This window comes from Acinonyx jubatus, chromosome B4 (genome assembly GCF_027475565.1).
Source record: "Acinonyx jubatus isolate Ajub_Pintada_27869175 chromosome B4, VMU_Ajub_asm_v1.0, whole genome shotgun sequence".
NCBI classification, from domain to species: Eukaryota; Metazoa; Chordata; class Mammalia; order Carnivora; family Felidae; genus Acinonyx; species Acinonyx jubatus.
Window position 1 is genome coordinate 42431666 of NC_069387.1, and position 23016 is coordinate 42454681.

General features: G+C 47.8%; 2 protein-coding genes across 11 annotated transcripts in view; one reads left to right on the forward strand and one right to left on the reverse strand.

The window, feature by feature from the left end:
- Window positions 1–8817, forward strand: part of PHC1 (polyhomeotic homolog 1) — a 23931-nt gene extending 15114 nt beyond the window's left edge. For all 4 annotated transcript variants that reach the window (XM_053225795.1, XM_053225796.1, XM_027074214.2 and 1 more), the window contains 8 exons: window positions 876–1690; window positions 2729–2876; window positions 3127–3338; window positions 3917–4031; window positions 5371–5479; window positions 5712–5862; window positions 6319–6550; window positions 7675–8817. In XM_053225795.1, coding sequence (XP_053081770.1) covers window positions 876–1690; window positions 2729–2876; window positions 3127–3338; window positions 3917–4031; window positions 5371–5479; window positions 5712–5862; window positions 6319–6550; window positions 7675–7829 — 1937 coding nt within the window. In that variant the 3' untranslated portion in view covers window positions 7830–8817. The remainder of the gene's footprint in view (window positions 1–875; window positions 1691–2728; window positions 2877–3126; window positions 3339–3916; window positions 4032–5370; window positions 5480–5711; window positions 5863–6318; window positions 6551–7674) is intronic.
- Window positions 8749–19482, reverse strand: M6PR (mannose-6-phosphate receptor, cation dependent). 7 transcript variants are annotated; one of them, XM_053225797.1, is made up of 8 exons: window positions 19265–19482; window positions 15515–15640; window positions 14753–14932; window positions 13813–13979; window positions 11893–12002; window positions 11482–11612; window positions 10831–10957; window positions 8749–10349 (listed from the first exon to the last, which is right to left on the reverse strand). In XM_053225797.1, exons 3-8 carry the CDS (start codon window positions 14929–14931, stop codon window positions 10227–10229), a joined length of 837 nt encoding a protein of 278 aa, XP_053081772.1. In that variant the 5' UTR covers window position 14932; window positions 15515–15640; window positions 19265–19482; the 3' UTR covers window positions 8749–10226. The 7 variants fall into 7 exon arrangements, with proteins under 7 accessions (XP_053081772.1, XP_014916814.1, XP_014916812.1 ...); XM_015061328.3 differs by lacking the exon at window positions 15515–15640 and having other exon boundaries at window positions 19319–19481; XM_015061326.3 differs by lacking the exon at window positions 15515–15640 and having other exon boundaries at window positions 19265–19479.
- Between the last annotated feature and the right edge of the window lie 3534 nt (window positions 19483–23016).

A 23016-nucleotide genomic window follows, 5' to 3' on the forward strand; every position in this document is an offset into this window, starting at 1 on the left:
GCCACCCGGGTGCCCCTGTACTTGCTTTTAGACTGTGGTTAGATAGAGTTAGATGTGTGCACCTTACTTGGTAAGGTTTATGTTTGCCTGCCTTGTTTCTAGCACTTTGGTCGTTGCTGTGTTGGGCTGATTTACTTACAAAAAGTTAGGAGTTAATTATTGGCTGTATTACTAATACCTAGGTATTTACGTACCATAGCGCTTCTATTTCTAAAGGGCTTTTGTCTCACATACGCTCTCTGGACAATCTGGGAGAATATGGGGGGCGGGGGTGGGATTGTCAGCTCCACTTGCAGGGGAGGAACCTGGGTAAAGTCAGAGATTATAGCTGCGACTCTTAAAGACCCCCACAGGTGGTGACCTAAACTGATGAGTCTGGAAAACCGAGGCATTCACCGGAAAATGTTAGTATCTTTACCTCTGAGGACCTTCGTTCTTTCAGCCACTATTACGTCTTTCTCATGTGCCGGGCACTGGGCTGGGCTCTAGGGATATAAAAAAGTGAAGAAAGCGGGGACTCAGCCCTTGAGGAGTCCAGTCCGGTCGCACAGAAGATGGGCCAGCCGTTCTCCTTTGCTGGGTCCCACTAGCAGGATTTAGCATAGCAAAGGGAAAGAAGTTAGATGGATACAAGAACTTACCGAGGGCTCTCGAGTTCTTTCCTTGAGGTCCTTCATCCTAGACAGAGGTGGTAATGTCTGTCTCAGACGAAAGAGCGTGACCGAAGCGCGCTCTCGGGTCCGCCGCAGGTTAGATTGGCAGTCGCCGCGCGATACCAAGAGCAAGCGCGCTTTGGAACGGTGGTTTTACTCTTCGCCGGTAACGAGGGTGATTTTCTGCTCCTCCCCTCCGTCCCCTTCGGGCGGTTCCTGCAGCCACCTACACGCAGATCCAGCCGCACTCCCTGATCCAGCAGCAGCAGCAGATTCACCTCCAGCAGAAACAGGTGGTGATCCAGCAGCAGATCGCCATCCACCACCAGCAGCAGTTCCAGCACCGCCAGTCCCAGCTCCTTCACACCGCCACGCACCTCCAGTTGGCCCAGCAGCAGCAGCAACAGCAGCCGCCGCCGCCGCCGCCGCCGCCCCCGCCGCCGCCGCCGCCGCCGCCCCCGCCGCCGGCCACGACTCTCACTGCCCCTCAGCCGCCGCAGGTCCCGCCTACTCAGCAGGTCCCGCCTTCCCAGTCCCAGCAGCAAGCCCAGACCCTGGTGGTTCAGCCCATGCTTCAGTCTTCACCTTTGTCCCTCCCGCCCGACCCGACCCCCAAGCCGCCCATCCCCATCCAGTCCAAGCCGCCGGGAGCACCTATCAAGCCTCCTCAGTTAGGGGCTGCGAAGATGGCGGCCACCCAGCAACCACCACCCCATATCCCCGTGCAAGTCGTGGGCACCCGGCAGCCGGGGACAGCCCAGGCGCAGGCCCTGGGGTTGGCACAGCTGGCGGCCGCCGTACCTACTTCCCGGGGGATGCCCAGCACAGCGCAGCCTGGTCAGGCCCACTTGGCCTCCTCGCCACCTTCGTCCCAGGCTCCTGGCGCGCCGCAAGAGTGCCCTCCCGCCTTGGCCTCCGGGATGACCCTTGCTCCTGTGCAGGGGACGGCGCACGTGGTAAAGGGTGGGGCTACCACCTCCTCACCTGTCGTAGCCCAGGTACCTGCCGCCTTCTACATGCAGTCCGTGCACCTGCCGGTGAGTGCCAGCTGATGGTTTTGAGGGCACGGTCACCTTCCAGTGGGCCTGGGGCTCAGTGGAAACAGAGCTTAACTTAGGAGGGGAATGAAAAGAAGGGAGACTTGGTGGCTCAGTGGGTTGAGCATCCGACTCTTGTTTCGGCTCGGGTCACAATCCTCGGGTTGTGGGATCGAGCCCCGTGACGGGCTCTGCACTGAGCATGGAGCCTGCTTGGGACCCTCTCCCTCCCTCGCTCTGTCCCCCGACCCCACTCGCCCTCTCTCTCTCTCTCTCTCTCTCTCTCAAAAAAAAAAAAAGAGTTGGAAAAGTTAAGATACTGATATTTATCATTTAACCTTAACTTCTTCATTGGAAACCCCATCTCCTAATATAGCCGCACTGGGGTTAGGACTTATGAATTGGGAAGGAGGAGACCACAAACATTCAGTCCATAACAAATCCATAATTCATACATGTGAGTGAGTGAGCACGCGTGTGTGAATAAGTTACTGCATCAGTTGCTCTGTTAATCATCGTCTTGTTTCATCGGTGACCGTTATTTGTTACAAACCCTAAAACTGAAAAAGATACTGGTATTTGCTTCTTTTGTAAGGGAGACATTAATAGAAGGTTAAGGTACTGGTACTTATTCGTTCCTTTTGTAACAGAGAGACATTAATGTATGTAATAGTCTGTACTTCATACTCCTGAGTTTGCTACTGAATTCATTCTGGGTTTTTGGATCTCTACTAAGTTAGATCAAGATAGCCTTGATCACTTAAATGGATCTTTGGAAAAACAGTAGTTCTCGGTTGGGCCAGAATGGATCCAGGGTTCTGAGGTCTAGGTCAGGGCTACATGTGACGTTTTCTTTTGTCCTGATGTCGAAGATACACTTCTTGGGAATGACCAGGAAATCTTAGTGTACCATGGGGAGTATACCAATTGGGGAATCTGGAAATGAGAAAATTTTCGCCGGTATTATGGGAGTAATTGAGGTTCTTTATGCTCCTTCACTCATATATCTTGATTTCTTTCCTGTTCTTCACTTGACAGAGCAAACCCCAGACGTTGGCTGTCAAACGGAAGGCAGAATCTGAGGAGGAGAGAGACGATGTCTCCACATTGGGTTCAATGCTTCCTGCCAAGGCATCTCCAGCAGCAGAGAGCCCAAAGGCCCTGGAGGAGAAGAGCAGTCTTGGAGGTGAGTAACTGACTCGTGCAGTGCAGAGATTAGAGAAATGTTCGGAGCGGGCCGAAAGATAAATCTGGTTCAGGAGAATACGGGAATACGGGCCTGAACTTGGATGAATGAGTGGATCCTAAAATAGGGACACCAGGGTGAATGCTCAGAGGTGAACGTGTATCATTGTGGAAGATCACACTGGCTTGGCGAACAGATGGACCAGTTATGTCATCCCCGGTCTGCTCCTTAGTCTGTGTTTGTTTTCCAGAGAAAGCTGAACCAGTGACCGGTGTGAATGCTAATACTCCAAGCAGTGAACTAGTAGCCTTGGCTCCTGCCCCGTCAGCACCCCCTCCTACACTAGCCATGGTGTCCAGACAGATGGGTGACTCAAAACCCCCACAGGCCATCGTGAAGCCCCAGATTCTCACCCACATCATTGAAGGCTTCGTTATCCAGGAAGGAGCAGAGCCTTTCCCGGTGAGGGCAGGGCCATAAGGTGGGACTTTCAAGTGGAGACGTGGTCTGATTACTGTCTTTCCAAAGTCCGCTAAAATCAACGGTCTCAGAACTGTTTAATTACTAGAGAATGGTCCAGTTCTGTTGTGCGCATAGTGAGTTGTGAAGGAAAAGAAGGAAGGGAAGTGGGAAGATTATGTGTAGACCAGAAAAAATGGCAATGTTGGGTGAGGAGAAGAAAAGGAAAAAGCTGTTCATGTTTAGCTCCACAAACTGGGTTGTATGAGGACGAAGAGACGTGTGGTGGAGAAGTTAAGGGACTTTTTCTAGGTTGCCAGCCCTTGCAGAACCAGGACCAGAATGCCGGTGTTCTGCGACTTTGGAAGGCAGAGGACAGCCGAGGTAGAAACCTGTCTCCCAGGGGCTTATGGGAGAAGAGCCAGTTAGGCATTCCTGATTGTCCTCTTGAACAGGTTTCTCTGCACCAGGGTTGGGTTAACTCAGAGAACCAGGCAGAGACGGCTGAGGAACGCTGGGGAAAGCTATCGAGAAGCAGAAGGGAGTCGGGCTGACTTCCCTGTAAACTTTGTCTGGCACAGGTGGGTTGTTCTCAGTTACTGAAAGAGTCTGAGAAGCCGCTGCAGACCGGCCTCCCGACGGGGCTGAATGAGAATCAGTCAGGTGGCCCCTTGGGAGGGGACAGCCCATCGGCTGGTGAGTATTAATTTAGAGACCCATCTGGGGAAGGAGGCTCACGGAGATGTGTTTGACTCAGTGTAAAATAGTAATTATTTAAGGTGGGAATTTTGTGAAGTCCATTCACACACAGCAACTATATTAAATACCAGAATGTGTAGAATCACACGAAAGGAGTTCCAGAGGATTAGGGTAGTTTTTTCCAGCTAACCTCTTGAATTATTTACTGTAAGGATATATTTTTCAAAAGATCTCAAAGAGGAGACTTCTCCGACTTTGGCTCAGGTCATGAGCTCATGGTTTGTGAGCTCAAGCCCCGCGTGGGGCTCTGTGCCAACAGCTCAGAGCCTGGAGCTGCTTCAGATTCTGTGTCTCCCTCTCTCTCTGCCCCATCCCAGCTTGTTTTCTCTCTCTCTCTCTCTCTCTCTCTCTGTCTCTCACTGTCTCTCAGAAATAAATAATAAAAACATTTAAAAAAATAAAATAGGATACTTATTTTTGTAAAAAAAAATTTTACGTTTACTTTTGAGAGGCATAGAGAGCGTGAGCGTGGAGTGGGGGAAGGGCAGAGAGAGGATCTGAAGCCGCCTCTGCACTGATAGCAGGGAGCCCGATGTGGGGCTCGAACTCCGGAACCGTGAGGTCGTGACCTGAGCTGAAGTTGGACGCTTAACCGACTGAGTCACCCAGGCACCCCTAGTTCTCCTTAGTCTAGATTTTATACATTAAGTACATTAAGGACTCTGTTTACATTTCCCCCACGGCTTTTGTAAACTGTTGTTGGGAGAGGGATCTTGTATCTTTGTAGTTAGTAATTAGTTCCTCTGTCCTGCTCGCTAAGGCAGTCTTATCTGAAATCTGAGAGTATGAATTAAGATAAAGTTCGTCTTCGGGGCACCTGGGTGGCTCAGTTGGTTAAGCGTCCGACTCTTGGTTTAGGCTCAGGTCTTGATCACACGGTTCCTGAGTTCGAGCCCCGAATCGGGCTCTGCGCCGGTGGCGTGGAGCTCGCGTGGGATTCTCCCTCTCCTCTCTCTCTGCTTCTCCCCCACTCTTAAGCGCACTCTCTTTCTCAAAATAAAGAAACATTAAAAAAAAAAACATTACAAGGAAAAAAAGGCCAAAGCTAGTCATCGAAAACGGAAACAGTCAGCCTGAAGTCCGAAGCCCAGGGACGTTCCTGAGGGACACACCTTTATGGTTTTGGATTCTGAACCTCAGGTTGTAGGGATTCTGACTTAGGTCGCGTAGCTCCGTGGGGGCGAACCCTGAGAGTGATTGGTCAACTGTGGGCCGCACGACGGCCTGAGCGGCAGCGGAACCGGTGACCGCTCTCCAACGAGGCCTTGTTTTCCAGAGCTGGATAAGAAGGCGAATCTCCTGAAGTGTGAGTACTGCGGGAAGTATGCTCCCGCAGAGCAGTTTCGCGGCTCCAAGAGGTTCTGCTCCATGACTTGCGCTAAGAGGTACCACGGGCACCCCTTCCTCACCTTCTGCACCCGTTCCTCCGTCTAACAGGGCGCCCCCCCCTTCCTTCCCTGGGATCATCTCACAGCTGATCGTTCAATGAGTCTCCTTGCCTGTCTGCTGGCCCGTTGTCCCCGAGTCGGTTCTTAAGACACCGATTCACGTTTAGCGAAAGGTAGCAGGGTAGTCCTTGTAGCACCTTTGACGTCCAGCGCGTGCCCTGACCTGTAGGTATAACGTGAGCTGTAGTCACCAGTTCCGGCTGAAGAGGAAAAAAATGAAAGAGTTCCAAGAAGCCAACTATGCTCGTGTTCGTCGGCGTGGACCCCGCCGTAGCTCCTCCGACATCGCCCGCGCCAAGATCCAGGGCAAGCGCCACCGGGTGAGCTGCCGGTGCAGAGCCGGCTCCCTTTCAAGTGGTCCTTTTCCCTTGGTCCTCCCCTACGGGGCGATTCCTTTGCCCAGGTGAAAGACAGCAGGAGACCAGAACTCATTTTTGTATTGATTGCATCACTTGAAATTCCAAGAGATCCTGACCTCTGGTCTCCTTTCACCTGATGACTGGTTCACGTATCCGTTAATCTCGACATTACATTTGGGAAAACCCAAATTGTTGGAAGAAGGGAGAATCGAGGAAGTGATAGCATATACTTGAAAGCGACTTGAGAGTGGGCTAGTGACTGGGCATTTGCAAACCAAGCGCGGGTTTTTCCCTCGCGGTGATGTTAGGTTTTCCTCTCTGCCCAATTACTGGCTCAAACCCCAATGGCTGGGGAGGGCAGGGGGACACCTCACGCCCCGTATTCATGATCTCACTGCTTTGGGATTCTCTCCTTAGGGTCAAGAGGACTCTAGCAGGGGTTCGGATAATTCCAGTTACGATGAAGCACTCTCTCCGACATCTCCTGGGCCTTTATCTGTGAGAACTGGGCATGGAGAACGTGACCTGGGGACCCCCAATACGGTACCACCGACGCCAGAATTACATGGCATCAACCCTGTGTTCCTGTCCAGCAATCCGAGCCGCTGGAGCGTAGAAGAGGTGTATGAGTTCATCGCTTCTCTACAAGGTACTGAGGATCTATCCGGCAGAACCCGGATCCCATACAGGTTGAGTTTCCTTAGGTCACCCAGTGTGGGCCTTCGTGACAGGGAACGTGACTGACTCTTAAGCAGTAGGGACGGAAGTACGGTATGATGAAGGCTCTACTCTTGATCGTTGCCCAAGTTACTTGTCCACAGCCTGGTTTCTTAATTTCCTTCTGGGTTGATTGTCCTCAACTGTGTCAGCAGTCTTGCAGTGTTTGATTTTCACCTTCATGTTTCTTACCGATAATTTTTGGATAAAGTATATTTTTTGTGTGTGACTGTGATACCTGTCACGGATAGAAGACTTTTTCCCACTAAAGGGACTAGGAAATGAGGGGCCGTTGTTAACTCCACGCTCTTCAAGGCAGGATTGTTTATGAGCTACTCTGGAAAAAGGATGGTTTTCTCCAGAAAACAAAATCACTGTACCCGTTTTGCCATTTGTGTGAATTATGGGTCCTTAAGCAAAACTGCCACAAAGGCTCCGAACTTTGTTTTTTGCTATTATGAAAGAAAACAGGTCGATCTCGCTCCTTCCTTTTCCTCCTTGCTCAAGCTATTTGAATGAAGTTATTTCTATGATTGGACAACTTTGTCATTCTTCTTTTATCTCGGCTTTTTTAAATGTTCATTTTTGGGAGAGAAAGAGAAAGAGCGCGTGCAAATGGTGGACAGGCAGCGAGGAGAGAGGGGATCCTAAGCGGTTTCCATGCTGTGTATGCAGAGTCAGAGGGGGGGGCTTGAACTCACAAACTGCGAGATCATGACCTGAGCTGAAATCGCGAGTCTGATGCTCAACCGACAGCCAGCCAGGGGCCCCGAGGCTTTTTGTTTTCATATTAATTTTTTTAATTTTTACTTAAAAAGTTTTTAATGTTTATTTTGGAGAGAGACAGAGCATGGGCAGGGGAGGGGCAGAGGGAGAGGGAGACACAGGACCTGAAGCAGGGCTTGAACCCACGGACCGTGAGATCATGACCTGAGCCCAAGTTGGATGCTTAACCGACTGAGCCACCCAGGCGCCCGTTTTCATCTTTAGTTTCTCCCTCGTATCCTCGGGTGCCCCATGGGGTTTCTCATGTGTATTCCCCCCATTTCCTTCTAGGCTGCCAAGAGATTGCAGAGGAGTTCCGTTCCCAGGAGATTGATGGACAGGCCCTTTTATTACTTAAAGAGGAACATCTCATGAGTGCCATGAACATCAAGTTGGGCCCTGCCCTCAAGATCTGCGCCAAGATAAACGTCCTCAAGGAGACCTAAGGTGGCCCTCTCGCACACACGAGCCGAAGGCGGACACTCTCCACTGGCCAGGTTATAACCTGGTAGCAGCAGACTTTACAGGGAAGAGCTGTTCCAATTACGTGAATCTTCTGGAGAGGGGATTACCGAGACAGGGAAGAAAAGTGCAAGAATTGGTTGCTGGTGCTACATGGCGGCAGCTGTGACATTTTCTCCGGGTTCTACCTTCAGTTTTAAAAGTTACGGTTCTCGCTTTTCTCACTTCCCCGGATCCAATCTTTATAAAAAGAGGCAGTCTAGAGAAGTAGGACTGCTCCGCCTTATCCTGGAGTGGAGTACATAGCCAGGGCCTCAGCTCTCCGGGAGGAGGAACAGACCGTGTGGAACCGTTAAGGAAGTGGGTGGAATGCGGGTGCACCTCCGCAGCGGGAGAGCGAGGTGGGGTTTTTCTAGCTGGTGTGACATGAGTGGCAAAATCTGGCGGCCCCTCTTCCCTCTGGACCGCCTGGCCGTGGCCCGGGGTCTTTGTCGTCGCTCCCTTGGTACTGAACGTCTCTCCTGCGTTCCTGGCAGGGTCACCAGCCTGCGCAGAGACTCGGTCGGCGTCATTCTGATCCGCTGCAGGGGCTAAAAAGTGTTGGGCACGCGTGTGGCCGTCATTCGTTCCGCATCCCCGTGCTCCCTTCAGTCTATCTGTGTGTCTTCTACCCTCCCTTTCTTTTCAGTTCCAACTCTGCTCTGTCCTATAGCTTTATTCAAACAGGAATGTGTGGGGCTGAGGTCAGGAGTGTAAGTACCTGCCTTAGGCGCTATTCCTTATACAACAAAAATATTAAATATTTTTTTCCTCCTCAGTAAAAGGATAAAAATTGGTCTCAGTTGTCTCTTACTCCATTCCAGTGTCTCTACCCTCTTCTTTCATACAAAAGACTAGGGCAAGTTGTTTGTTTTTTTAATCTTTTAAGTGTTTTTGTACAAAAGAATGTAGTTTCCTTTTTTTTTTTTTTTTTTGCATTTTTAAAACACCAGGTGTGGGGGAGGGATGCAAACAAATAACAAAAAAGATGTTTTTATAACATTATTTTCCCTGTTTTAGAAAGAAGAAAAAAAATCATTCCAAAAGTATTCAAAAGTCCAAAGATGAAATAATTTCATTTTCTTCCCTAAAGGCTATAAAAGGCCCCTGCCTGTTGACTCCGTCCTCTTGTGTCCAGTGGAGCCATGTTACTCTTCACTGGCCCAAGTTCACTATCACAGAAAGATCGGGCCAGGCTTGTGGGCACATGGCCTAAACAAGAAAGGAAGCATCAGAGGATTCCAAACCTCCCCCCACAGAACTGCTGTGGGCAAGGTCCTTCCCTGAGCCAGAAGGGACAAGCGCGGCAGCATTCCACACCCAGAGCACAGGATGGCAGAGCCCTAGATGTCCCACCTCTGCTTTCATTCCCTTTCCAGAAGATTTTGGGGGGTAGGGTCGGGTGGGGGAAGGTTGACATGCCTGCGAAGAAAGTGCAACATACTTAGAAATACCAGTAGAGGGAAACATCTTAGAAGAAAAGCTCTACCAGCTTTTACTGCAAGTGGGAGAAGAAAGCCACTGAGGACGTCCCACTACAGGTAAACAGACTTCCTTTTCTGGAACCCCTGTAGCACACGGGGTCTGATTCACTTTCCCTTTTCAACAGACTAGACTTCCAGCCACATGGGGACTAATGACCATGAACCCAGAATCCAAGGCCCAGTTCCAGCTAGAAGGTCACTCCAATGCCAACAACTGATGGGATGGTATTTTATAATCCTCTAAGTGGGAAATGAATCATCTTCCCCATCCTAATCCCAGAGGTGGGAGAAGTCTGCAACATCTCCGGGCTCAGACCAAATGGCAATACTTGGATTGCAACCAAAGGATCACTGTAGAGTAGTTCCAAGCAGCAAGAGATCACATCCAGATTCTCATGGAGACCACTGTAGGGTGCAGAGTAACGGCATGAAAGCAATCAAACCTTGTATAAATAATGTTTCTTGCCTTTTTTTTTTTTTTAATTAAACAAATCCAGTGTCTCGAAAACTTGTGAAAATGTGTTTAAAAAGGTCAGGGAGCCTGCCACGCTTTTTTGCTCACTAGAACTATCCTATTTGTACCTTCTGACACCAAGAGATAGTGTAATAGCCTCTTTTGCACAGGCCCTATCATTTTATCTGTGTCCTGTAACTGTACCTCTCTAGAGGAAAAACAGATCGGGGAAAAAGGAAAGGCATTTCTGCTAGTGAGAAGAGAATGCAAATCAAAAGCAAACTGGAAAGCAAGAGCAATATTAAGGGTGGGATGAGAGACTGGAGTGGACGCTGCTTAAGAAATCTGGCTGAGTATGCTTTGGTTTGGGGGACTGAAGAAGCAGCTGGGCATTTAAAGTGCAATCACATTGGTAATAAATGATCATCCCTTTCTTCTGACTCTTCCCCCAGCTGATCATCCCCCACACCACGATACGCAGCAGGCACATTTCGGGGTTTAGAACGGCACACAAAGTCACAACCATCCTGTAGAGAGAGAAGCAAAGGAAGGAAATGATAATTTGGAATAACCAACTTTAGGGTGAGGCAAAATGTACCCATGGGCTAAGAATGTGGCAAGAACTAGGTTTCTTCAGGGATGATGAGAAAACCTAGATGCTTTAAGCATCAGCCTGAATTGAATTTGGGGCTAACCGGAGAAAAATTCTAATCACATCTCATCTCGCCATCTAGGCCCCTGCAAAGCTTTCTCAGATTCCTAAATCTAAGCAACGGTGTTGTTCTCCCAGCCACGTCTTTGGCAAAGGCCAGGCACTAAGATGCTACGCTACTTACTGCTTTGTGCTAGGGCCAGCAGGTACTTTGTACTGGGTTTGCTGGGGCTTTTGTAGTTTTAGCACGCAAAGTCCTGTGTCTCGAGAGATCCCTCAGTCTGGGTAAACCGAGATGGTTGGTGACTCAATCTTGTATGCAGGCTACAGACTCAGCCAGCAGTCCTGTTACTTACTGCTACCAGGTTGCCAAGATCTTGCCAGAAGGCGAGGTGAGGAAACTGCTCCATTCCCTTGGCTCCCACCACCAGTCGCTGGTATAGGAACCCCCCGATGACGTAGACTGCGACCAGTGATGCAAACCTGTTGAGGAATAAAGACCTCTCTGCTTAAAGACCAAGGAAGAGTAAAACTTCAATAATAAAGATGATCTTTGTATTCACTAGCTGTTTCCTAGGCTGTATTCTGTAAAAATGGGGAAAAAAGGGGGGGGGGAGGGTTAGCTTCTTTAAAAAGCCAATTCACATTGTCTAAAAGCAAAAGGCTCAGAAAACACAAGACCCTAGTGTACGACTCTCACCTAAAGCCAAGAATAGTTACAGATCTACAGTTCCATTTCTCCCAAAGTTCTAATAGTCTAATGGGATAGATTTAAGAAGAGTCCGGCCCTCCTGTAGGGGGATAAAAAGCACCTCCAAATGCAAATACTTATTACTCGTTTTGAAAAAAACGTGCATAGTCAGAGTTTAAAGAGGATTTTCATGCGAAGCTCCCCGCCCACCCCCACCCTCCCTACAAACACAATTTGTATCTAAATAGCACCAAGGAATTGAGTTGAGGGGAGAAAAAAAAGGACTGCTTGGACTGATAGAGGAAAAAGCACTCACGTGACTAGTAAGATAGAACCCACACTGAGGCGGGAGATCTCCGGGGCACAGGCCAGGCTGCTGTCCATCTCGAAGAGGTAGAAACAATCTTGGACTTTGCCTCGCTCCTCAGACACAGGGTTAAAATTGTCCTGATGACGAAAGGCCAGAACGCAACAGTTATGTGGTGAACGGTTTCCTTTGGGCTCTTATTAAAAAAAGAAAAAAACCCACAAGCCAAAAAAAACAGTTGCTTTCTCTTGGTTCAATAACTTATTTTCCACATATGATGGAAGACAAGGTGTCTGTGATGCAGGGCGACACCAGACTTCTGATCCATCCCAGTGTTATCTCGTCCCCTCTGGAGACTCTCCCACCTCGGGTCAGTCCTTGCATGTGCTCTCTAGGCCCGCGTGCCCCAGGACGCCTCACCGCTAGGGTGTGTCGATTGCAGGAGATCATCACCACTGCACGACGCTGCTCCATGCCGCAGTGCCTGTCGTATTCATCACCCCCTTTATAGGTCAGCATGATCCAATTACCTGAGAGAGACAAGGAAAATGGAGCTTTGGGGTGGGGGGAAAGCAGAGGCGGGCCTAGGTACTATGGTAGAAAGGAACTGAGAAGTTCAATGAAACTGGTTTTAATTCAAATAATCCTAATCAGTATGGGCTCTGTATACCAAATACCAAGCTAAAACTGGCTTCTTTGTAACAGCTTTGTGTTCCCTTAAGACAACTGAGATCCAGATATTCATATGATAATCTTAATTTTCCACAATAAAAGGCAGGCAATTGATAGTGAAAAAACAATTATGAACCACACTGTGACAATGATTCACATTTTCGGAACACCTGCTAACATCGAAAGAAGAGGTTCCATAAAATTAGCAGCTGGCAGGGGAATGCCTACGATTTAAAATTAGCCACAGATAAATTCAAAGTGGATGATTGAAAAAAATTTTAATGTTTATTTATTTTTGAGAGAGAGCGCGAGCAGGGGAAGGGCAGAGAGAGGGAGACACAGACTCTGAAGCAGGCTCCAGGCTCTGAGCTGTCAGCACAGAGCCCGATGTGGGGGTCGCAATTCCTAAATGGCGAGACCATGACCTGAGCAGAAGTTGGACACTTAACCGACTGAGTCACCCAGGCACCCCTCAAAGTGGATGATTTTTAAGGTTGGGAGCCATTTATTCTTTATTTTTATTTTTTCAATGTTTACTCATTTTTGAGAGAGCGTGCACGCCCACAAGCAGGGGAGGGGCAGAGAGAAAGGGAGACACAGACACTTAAGCAGGCTCCAGGCTCTGAGTTACCAACCCAGAGCCCGACGCGGGGCTCACACCCACAGACCCTGAGATCATGACCTGAGCTGAAGTCGGATGATTAACCTGCTGAGCCACCCAGGTCCCCCCGTTTTTATTTTTTAAAGCTTATTTACTTATTTTGAGAGAGAAAGAGAGCGCAAGGCACGGAGGGGCAGACAGAGAGAATCCCAAGCAGGGTCGGCACCGTCAGAGCAGACCCCTGTGCCAGGCTCGAATTCATGAACTGTGAGGTCATGACCTAAGCCGAAATCAAGAGTCGGACACTGAACTGACGGAGCCACCTGGACAGGCTGCCATTTCTTCTTTAATGTTTACCACAAATTTCTTTTGCAAAATATCCTTTGGTTTACCGGGTGAACAAGGTGAAAGATTCCACTTCCGATACAAAAAACACAGTAAGATGAAATGATTCTTCCAAGTCACAGGACAAGTAAACATAAGCTGGGTCGGAAACCCAGTCTTCCAACCCCGAGGCCTAAACTCTCGATGTCGTTTTATTATATTACTGATCGGAACAAATGCCTGCACTGGAAAATACAGTCATCCACTTAAAGGAGGGAATCAGACCACAGGTGCTCAAAGAGTCCTTTCGGCAATAATGATTTTAGGACTTTTGAGAAACATAACCACCACACCACAAGTTGGTGGGGAAGTTTCTGCAGACTGGTTTGCAAAAAAGCTTAACTTAATCTCTTAAAATTTAACTGGCAGAGTTGGACTATTTCAATGCGAAATGGTCACGGTTGGTATTTTCGTGACTAGCACGAAAAACGCATTAAGCTACAGAATCCCAGCTAGATTCTTCTTTTTGCCGAAGCTTTTCATTAACTTTAAAACAAGCACACAGAGGTCCTGAGCCATGGCTCCAGAGGAGCTGGGGAACTAGGTATCCTGTGGTTTACAGTCTCAGGTGAGCTGAAGCCCACATGCCGTAGGATGCTCCAAAGACACTGAGAAAGGCTGACATATACAGGACTGTCAGAGGGATTGACTTGGGATCAATCAATCAACAGGGAGACTCTTACTTCCATTGAAGATGTGGGTCTCGTTGAGTCTCCCTACCACTGTCTCCTTGCCGTTACTTTTGTTGATCTGCACCAGGCCTGCCCCAGAGGTACGGTTGCCAGCTTCTCGGCACACCCTGAACATGTAGATATATGTATCTGGGCCCTGGCCCACAGTGCTCTCAAAGCTGCAAGGAGAAGCGTGGAGAAAGAAGGAAGAGGAGAGTTACTGGCTATCAGCCTTAGGACAAGCGGCCTCTCTTCCTTTAACACCGGTCCCCCGAAAGTGTGATCCATTTATTTATTTGATGTCACAACTAAACGTAATAGTGAGTAACATTCGTCGCATCACGCGACATCCATGAATCATGAGATATCCACGTAAGAGTGAATCATATTTACTGAACCATGAGACAATCCTAATTGTTGATGATGACTGATTAAGACACAACACTCAAGACGCCTAGATATTCTAGAACACCTGTTCTAGATTATGCTAAAGTGTTAGTTGCTATTTCCCCGCGAATAAGGATCTGTGTTCACAGGAAGTATCCCTTGTCCCTTGAAGATCATTTCCAGATTTATATACCTGAAGATTCCTAACAGTTAAGATGATGTGTGTAGGCCTCAATGTTCATCTGATTCTTCTAAAGTCCCACTAAATGGAGGTATCAAATAATGCTTTTTAATTCCTACAAGTTGGTCTCTTGGATCCAGTCTCGGAAATAGCTACCCTTCTGCATAAGAGAACTGTACATTGCTAGTAAAAACTGGGCTGAGAATTTGCTCTATATCATAAAAAAAAAAAAAAAAAAGGCAAGCTACCATGGCCAAATAAGACCAATACTACTGAAGTTCAAGTTAGAACCGTCTCCCAGAGGAGGTTCTTATACACGTATTCCCTCCGTACAGAGTAGTAGTATGAGAATAACGTCAGTAAGTGGAGGAAAAGACTCTTTACCTTTTGTTATACAGTGGCTGCAGCCTCTTCAGTAGAGCCAATTCTGTCTCTGACTCTCTACCCTTGTCTCCCACCAGGTCGCAGGTTTTTTCTTCTGTCTGCCAGGATTCTCTTACTGCCACAGCCAGGAGCAGTGGCAGGAGCAGTCCAGTCCTCCAGCAGCTGCAGAAGGGGAACATCCTTTTGGGAGACGGTGTGTGTGTGTTGAGGAAGCGGGGTAGGATCAGGAAAGAAGGGAGAGAGAGATAAAACACAGCAACGTGTAATAAGTGAATGTGTTTTTGTTTTTGCCATTTTATCTCCCGTCCGTCACTTATTTTACGCTAGTCAGTCTTCCTCCTTATCAGGAAGTTGGGGTTCATTTTCTTGTGTCTGTTTCAAGCTTTTGGCTTTCACCCATTATTTTTTCCCATCCTTTAATGTTCAGAATTGGATTCTTAATCTCTAGGTTTTTTTTCTTTTTAAAACTTATTTTGCGGGGCGCCTGGGTGGCTCAGTCGGTTAAGCGGCCGACTTCGGCTCAGGTCACGATCTCGCGGTCCGTGAGTTCGAGCCCCGCGTCGGGCTCTGTGCTGACAGCTCAGAGCCTGGAGCCTGTTTCAGATTCTGTGTCTCCCTCTCTCTGACCCTCCCCCGTTCATGCTTTGTCTCTCTCTGTCTCAAAAATAAATAAAAACGTTAAAAAAATTAAAAAAAAAATAAATAAAACTTATTTTGCAAGACTTTTCCTAGCGGACTCTCTTGCCTGACACTGTTGCTCACCTCCTGTCCTGCCTGGGTGCCTTCAGGAAAGGGGCACACTGTGTGTTCAGCAAAGAGGACGGCACTGGCCTTGGTGAAGAGTCAGTGTCTACGGATTGTTGCTGATGATTCCGGCATAGGTGTGCCCTACAACAGGAATGTCTCAATTTCCGAGGCGATTTACCAACTCCTCAGCTCTACGGAGAAAGGCGTATTTTCCATCCTAGAAACTGTCAGAAGGACCAACCAATGGCCTAGGAAATACCTAGCTGACACCAAGGAATGGTAGTGGGATTCTTCAGAATGTCCAAGATTCTCTGGCACATGCAACAAATAGTACATCTTAATATCTTTGTGCCAAGAGCACCTGTAATAGGAAACTCATACAGACATGCAGCTTTCTGTGTCATTCACAGGTGAGTCCTTCACAACAAACTCTGGGGGTGCGAAGAGTTGGAAAGGAAAGAACAAAAAGGAATTACTTAATTATGACAACTTGGGTGGAGACATCCTTGCTTCTTTACGCTTTTGTGAAAAGTTAGATTGCGGTATCTCATATTTAAAGTTTAATAGTTTAATACAGTTCATAAAAGCTGCTTCAGGGGCATCTGGGTGGCTCAGCTGAGCTCAACTCTTGCTATCGGCTCAGGTCATGATCTTGCGGTCATGAGATGGAACCCCCGCATCGGGCTCTGCATTGAATATGGAGCCCGCTTGGGATTTTTGCTCTCTCAAAATAAACAAAAATTAAAACAAAAACAAAAACAAAAAACAAACCTGCTTCAACCTGTGACCCACCCTAAGAGAACACTCAAATTTTCACTTAACACTTGATAAAGTCCAGTTGAAAGTTACTGAGAAAGATGTAGAACAAAGAAAGAGACTCGAACACTTTGGGCCCTAACTTCTCCTATCAGTAGTCGGGAGCATCCACCAGTCTTTGTTCATATTCGCCCTAAGAATGATGAATGGAGATAAACACAGCCACAGCACCTAAACCTTGACATTTATCTACTCTGATGTCTCAGGTCTGAAAAAATATTTGGTCACTCAAACTATAGGAAGAAGAAAATTCACGAGGTCAGAGAGAGAGTGGTTTGAAGAAGTCTTCCAAAACCCACCTCCGGCTCTACATGTCACAAATCCCAAGAGTTTCTAAATGTCCAGGACAGTTGTCTTTGTAGCCTCCAAATTGCTGGCAACTCTTGGGAATCACTAAGTCACTTTCTAACTCACCTGTTCCTTGTACTGTTCTAGGAATGGAAACACATGGCTCCGTTTCCCAGACGCCTTTTCTCTAATCCATCCCCACACCCAAGGGCATTGTGATTTACCCTTGCAGAAGACTTCACTCTGGGATCCATTCTTAGCTGATGATCGTTCAGGCCACTGCTACTTGTTAATTTCATAACTCTCACTGTTATGGTACAAAGATTGAATTCTTCCAAACTTTCCTCACGTATAACAGCATGCTTCCATACCACAAGTCTGAACTTTGGTTAATACGCTAGGCAGGATTTAATGGGTACTAAGAAGTTTAAAAACAGGAAAATGGAAGCTCTGAGCCCTGAATTTTCTCCACTCCCCTAAACCAACTTACATCTGGCCTTCTGTTCTCCATGTTCCACTAGGGCAACAAATGCTGGGGAAGGTGTCTTGTCTCTCTGACTCTGTACTATTTCCAACATCAATTCACTGTAGTAATATTAATAAAATGTTTCCATAGAATAATTATCACCAGCCATAAAGTCTGAGGCCCCATACACATTTAAAGCACCAATAGGAAACTTAATAGAGTGCTTGCCTTCTACTGTTAAAGGCACTTATCATGCATTAACTAATTAATCCTTACAAAAACTCTACGCAGTGAATACAACTGTTGTCTTTATTTTACAGATGAAAAAGCTGAGGCACAGCAAGTGGATGGACCAGAAAAGTCTGACTCCAGAGCTCACGGTCTACACTGGACCACATGTTCATGTTACCTCCTTTCACATTAGTTTTCTGGGGATCTGAGTCGGCAGCCAATGCTCTGCTTTCTTTCTGACAAAGCAGGGGGAAGTGACTCCTCACACAGTTCAGAGGCTGGAATAAAGAACTCAAACCTCAGACTCCTGCCTTCCCTAAATTCATTGCTCAGCACACTACGTGACCAGCTGAGTTCTTAAAAAAAAAAAACTATTAATAAGAGACTCTTTTCATGGGACTGATTGAACATGCCATTTTCCATATATGGTCTCAGGATCTAACTTAAAATTTCAACATTCTGGACTTTCGAGATTTTTTTTTTCCCCCCCACGACCAGTTTTCTGGAGGGATGCTCACACAGAAGGCGGTGTCCTTTGGCCTCAGAATCAGTTCCTTATTTGTTAACAGTTAATGATTTCTTTTCCCAAATTCAAACAAAGAATAGGATGAAGGGTTAAACACCCTGAGGTCTGCAATAGTTGAGTTGAACTCTCTCTCATTTGCTTATTGGTTTAAGAAGTTAGGATGCCAAACTTATACTATTCTCTTTTCTGTGTAAGGTTTACATGTATGTTTGAACTGCTTCTTTGGATTCAGTGGCAAATGCTCTAAGTGTTTTTAATCTAGGTTATGTTTTGGCAATCTTCACAACCCAGAAGAGCAGGTATGATTTCTCTCATTTTACAGATGAGGAAACTGATGCTTACAGAGGTTAAATGATTTGCCCTAAGCTGTACAAGTATTAAACATGTAAGAAATTAGTGGGACAACCTGGAGGATTCATGGCACAAAGCTACTTGCTGGCAACTTTCTGGAAAGTACAGAGGGGCAAAAATTTGTTAGGAAGAGTTTAAAATCCAAGGGCTGCGTAGTTCCCTTTGAATGTGCTACAATTAGATTCTTGAGGCGCCATAGTTTGTCTAGATACTTTGGAAATAAAGAGTAGGACTTTGAAGATTTTGAAAAATCCCCCTTCAATTGTCCTGTTCTGGGACAGATCTATTTTGGTAATGCAAAAAAAAAAAAATCTCTTTAATGGGATGACCAATGACGGAGGCAGGAATTGGGAAGCAGTTCACATCGCTGGGGCTCTGTCCCACTCTTTCCCACCCCTCAAGACTAGCCACGAGCATTTTCCATTTTTCAGTGGAATTTCTACTTTCTGCTCTCTGGCTCACTCCCGAGGTAGCAGCCCTTATCGCCTGTCTCCAGCAGCCTACACCGTTGGAAGAGCGAACCGAATTAGCTAAAAGGCCCAACGCTGCAAAGCCTTAGAGAAGTAGCTCTGTGTCCCAAGAGCGGAAGGTCCCTACAAAGCGAAACCCTAGACAAGCCCTCCATGAGCTTCTCCGTATCACACACGCATCCCCTTCAAACTTCTTCCAGGGTTCTAGAAATTCTCGTTCCGTCTTCGTCTCCTGACTTTCCAACCGCTTAGGGCCGTATCCTCTCCAAATGATGCCACTTTGGCTTCCTTCTCGATGCAGGCCAAAAATTCCTTCTACAGGTAGCCAGTAATCCCTCAAACGACTCCATACCTAGGGTCCTTCCTTTCTCTGCTTTCCAATACCCGTCAATTCCCTCTCGGGTCTGGGTAGGTCTTTTCTCCCTCGCTCCCTTCGGGACTCGTAACTCCCTGCCCTCACGCCTGCGCCTGCGCCTCCACGCTGCCCTAGGGCTCTTTAGCTGCATTTTGGGCTAGAACCTTGGCCAAAGCTGACTTCGGGATCCCAGCCCCTGTCACGGACGCCGAGGTGTGAGCGCTCTCCAGCTCCTCTCCTCCTCCACGCCCCTCATACTCACGTGTCACGGGCAAAGGGAGTAGCCAAGGCGCAGAATCCCCGGCTGAATACCTGCCTGGGGCTGGGAGACAGGGCCAGCGAGGGGCCAGCCGCAGGCCCCCGACCCACAACTCGTGTCAAAGGCCAGCGTTCCCCAAGACGCCTCGCTGTGCACCACTCCGGGAACCGGAAACAGGAAGCACCAGGCGTCCTCTGGGCAACTGCTCCTCCCACTAGACCGCGCGGCATGTGACCACAGAACCATTTCGCCCCTTTCCCCTTCCCCGGTCTCCCGGCGGATCCCAGACTCTGATTGGCCAGGATCCGGGCATTTAGCTCCGCCCTTGTCTTGTCAACTCCAATCCCCATAGAGATTTTCAAGTTGGGTTCCACCTTTTCGGGTCGCCTTTCTACCAATGGGGCCCCAGAATCCCGCCTCCCGGCCTCTCGGCTCGCGGAGTCACGCGCGGTCACGCGGGGTCACGCGCGGTCACGCGGGGTCACGCGCGGTCACGCGCCAGGCCCGCTCCCCGGTAGGTCCCCAAGCGGACCGTACGTAAGAGCGGGCGGCGGAAGCGGAAATATGGGGAGGGTGCTGTCGGCCAGGCCTCAGTGGGAGCTGCAGTTCTCACCGCAGGTTTCTTCCTCTCCGCGCTTCCCCAGCTCGCTTGCCGCCTGCGGGAGGCGCTGTTTCGCCGTCTGCCGACCCCGAGTCGCGTTGTCTCCAAGCCCGGCGCCTAGAAGACAGTGGACAGCGACCGGGTCGTGGTAGTCCTGGCATTCTTCACGACACCTTTGTTCTTTATTTCCTTTCTACAGCTGAGTACCTTGGGGTCTGTTGTTACCGATACTGTTTTTGTTAACCGTGTCATCCCGGTGTCGTGGCGTTTTGCGTGGAACACTGCAACCAGTTCAGTTCGCCAGAGATCTCTTGGTATTTTGCGGTCTCGTGGCCCTTTGCGTGATGAGCATTCTGTAACCAGTTCTGTTCTCCAGCCTGTCCCGCGTTTCTGGTGTCCTGGGGAAAGAGCAGGTCAATGTTAGTCTTTGTGCCTTTGCCAAGATTCTCTGTGGTTTCCCTCGTGTCTGTCTTATTCGTCGCTCGGGGAGGTCCTGCGCGTTCCTAGAACGTGGTTCAAATGTTGTTTGCTCCGGTGGTGGTGTCCCGGCTCGACTCTCTTCGGAATAAATAACTCCTTCTAAATGCACACTTGTTGCCCATCCCCGGTTTTAGCGCGTTTTCATGCCGCTATGACTCCTACGTGGCTTTTGTGTGTGTCCCTCCCCCTCCCATCTTTGCGGATAGAGACTGGATTTTGATTCGTCATTCTCCTCGCCAGAGTTAGCACAATGTTTTGAATCCAACAGTAATAGAAGCTAATACGTGTATAGTTCTGCAGTGCCGGCACTGTTGTCCGTGCTTGAAGTGGATACTGATTCGCTTAGTCTTCACAAGTAACCTTGAATTTTAAAGCTTCTAGAGGCTAAATAACCTGCTCTGGGTCCCGCAGCTATTTAAGTTACGGTGTCAGTATTCAGTTCCCATAATTTAGGCGTTAATTAGATATGCAGATAGTCTTCAGAGTCCACGCTCTCAAGCAGTACATTGACTGTGTAGGATACTGTTTGTTTATTAATTGGTACGTTCAGTTCAGGCAGGGTGGGTTGGGTTCAGGTGTGTTCTCAAAAAAAAATAAAATTAAAAAATTTTTTAACAATAAAAGTAATTTGTAATCAGAAAATACAGAGAACATGTTCTCCATTTCCTTTTTAAAAAAGATTTAATATCCTCAAATGTTTCTCCACATCACTAACTTTATAAATAAACTTTTTAATGGTTGCGTAATACTTAGGTGTATGGATTGCCGCTTGAGCAAGTCCATTAGAATTAGGTATTTATTTCTATTGAACCGCTTTTATCAGTTCATTCAACAAATATTTACTGAGCAATATACTGTTACAGATTTGGGGGGTGCACGGGGCGGGGGGAGACAAAAATCCCTTTTACAATAAGCTTTCATTCTGGAACTGATGTTCATTTGTTGGTGAATTCAGAAATCTTGCCTCTTGGTCATTGCCTAGGGCCACATTGGACTGGAGGCAGGGAAGGGTGCATGTTGGAAGTCACAAAAGGTCCAGCAATGCAGTTGAGTAGGGTGAATAACTTGTCTTCTGTAGGAGTGAGAAGGAGGGAGAGACTTCTCTTTCCGTCCACTCACAACTAACCTGGGTTACTTCCCTGCTTCTCATGCTTCAGTGCCCATTGTGGAAACTGTGCCAGGGACAAAAACTGAACTTAGCAGTTCTTTTTTTGCCTTTCTGCTCTGCCTGTCTGTAGCCGCATCATTAACAAGGACACCCCCCTGCAGGTAATACCCACACCCACACCTGCCTCCCACATACAAGGTAAATTGCTCAGTTTGTTTAGAAAGCAGTCCTTTAGCAATTTTGTGCTAAAATCAAATGCGCAAAAATACCTCCTGTGTAGTATAAGCAGAAGAAGGAAAGGTACTTGAAAGATCTAGTACCCCTCATCCACGGGGGATATATTCCAAGACCCCTAGAAACTGCAAATAGTACTGAAGCCTGTGTTTTTTCTTATACATACATACCTATGATAAAGTTTAATTTATAAGCGAGGCACAGTGAAAGAGCGGACCTACGCCGGCCGACTCCATCTTGTTCGGTGTCCTCCACCTTGAGTGACTGTGTCCCCGACATGCCCCCTTTCCGGGAAAATCGCAGAACCACGCCTCCTCCCCTTGAGTAACCTCCCGCTCACCCGTTCAAACTTCCCGATCAAAACACGCCCGGCGACCTGCGTAACAGGACTCCGACCCTTCCCCAGCCAATTGGCTGAGGCCACAGCCATTACCTCACCAACTGCCCCTAGACCCCTATAAAACCTTTGTGCTTTTGAAACGCGCGCTCTCTCTCTCTGTGGTATCTCACCGCTTTGTCGGTGCAGGTAGGAGATTGAGCTTGAGCTAGCTCGAATAAAGGCTCTTTGCTTTTGCATCGGACTCGGCTCCCTGGTGGTCTTTGGGGATCACGAATTCTGGGCATAACAACAGTACGAGACTAACAACAATAACTAATAATAAATTAGAGCAGTTATAACAACAAGTGAATGTGGTCCCTGTCAAAATATCTTACCCGAAGGTACTCACCCTTCCTCATGTGATGGTGTGAGATAACATGCCTACATGATGAGACGAAGTGAGGTCAATGACATATATATTGTGATTTGATGATAGATTACTATTGACCTTTTGCTGGTAAGTCAAAAGAGGATCATTTGCTTCCAGGATGTGGTTGACCTTGAGTAACTGATGCCATAGAAAGCGAAACCATGGGTTAGGGGAGACCACTGTATTCTGAATTCTTCCTTCAATTTGTTGCTTTGAGAATTCTCCCGGGTATGCTTTTTTGTTAACTCTGAGCTGGAAGCTTGGTTGGGAATGGCTTTTTAAAATCTCTCAACAGCTTCCTTCAGTTATGAGTTTTGCGTTACACGTGTTGCTCTGGTTTCACTATCACAATTTTCTGATCTACTCAGGGATTTTTTTTTTTAAGTTTATTTATTTATTTTGAGAGATAGAGAGCCGGGAAAGGGCACAGAGAGAGGGCTCCCAACCCTCTCCCAACCATGAGGTTTGAACTCCACGCTGTCAGCGCAGAGCCTAACACGGGGCTCAAACCCACGAACTGTGAGATCATGACCTGAGTTGAAACCAAGAGTTGGACGCTTAACTGACTGAGCTACCCAAGTGC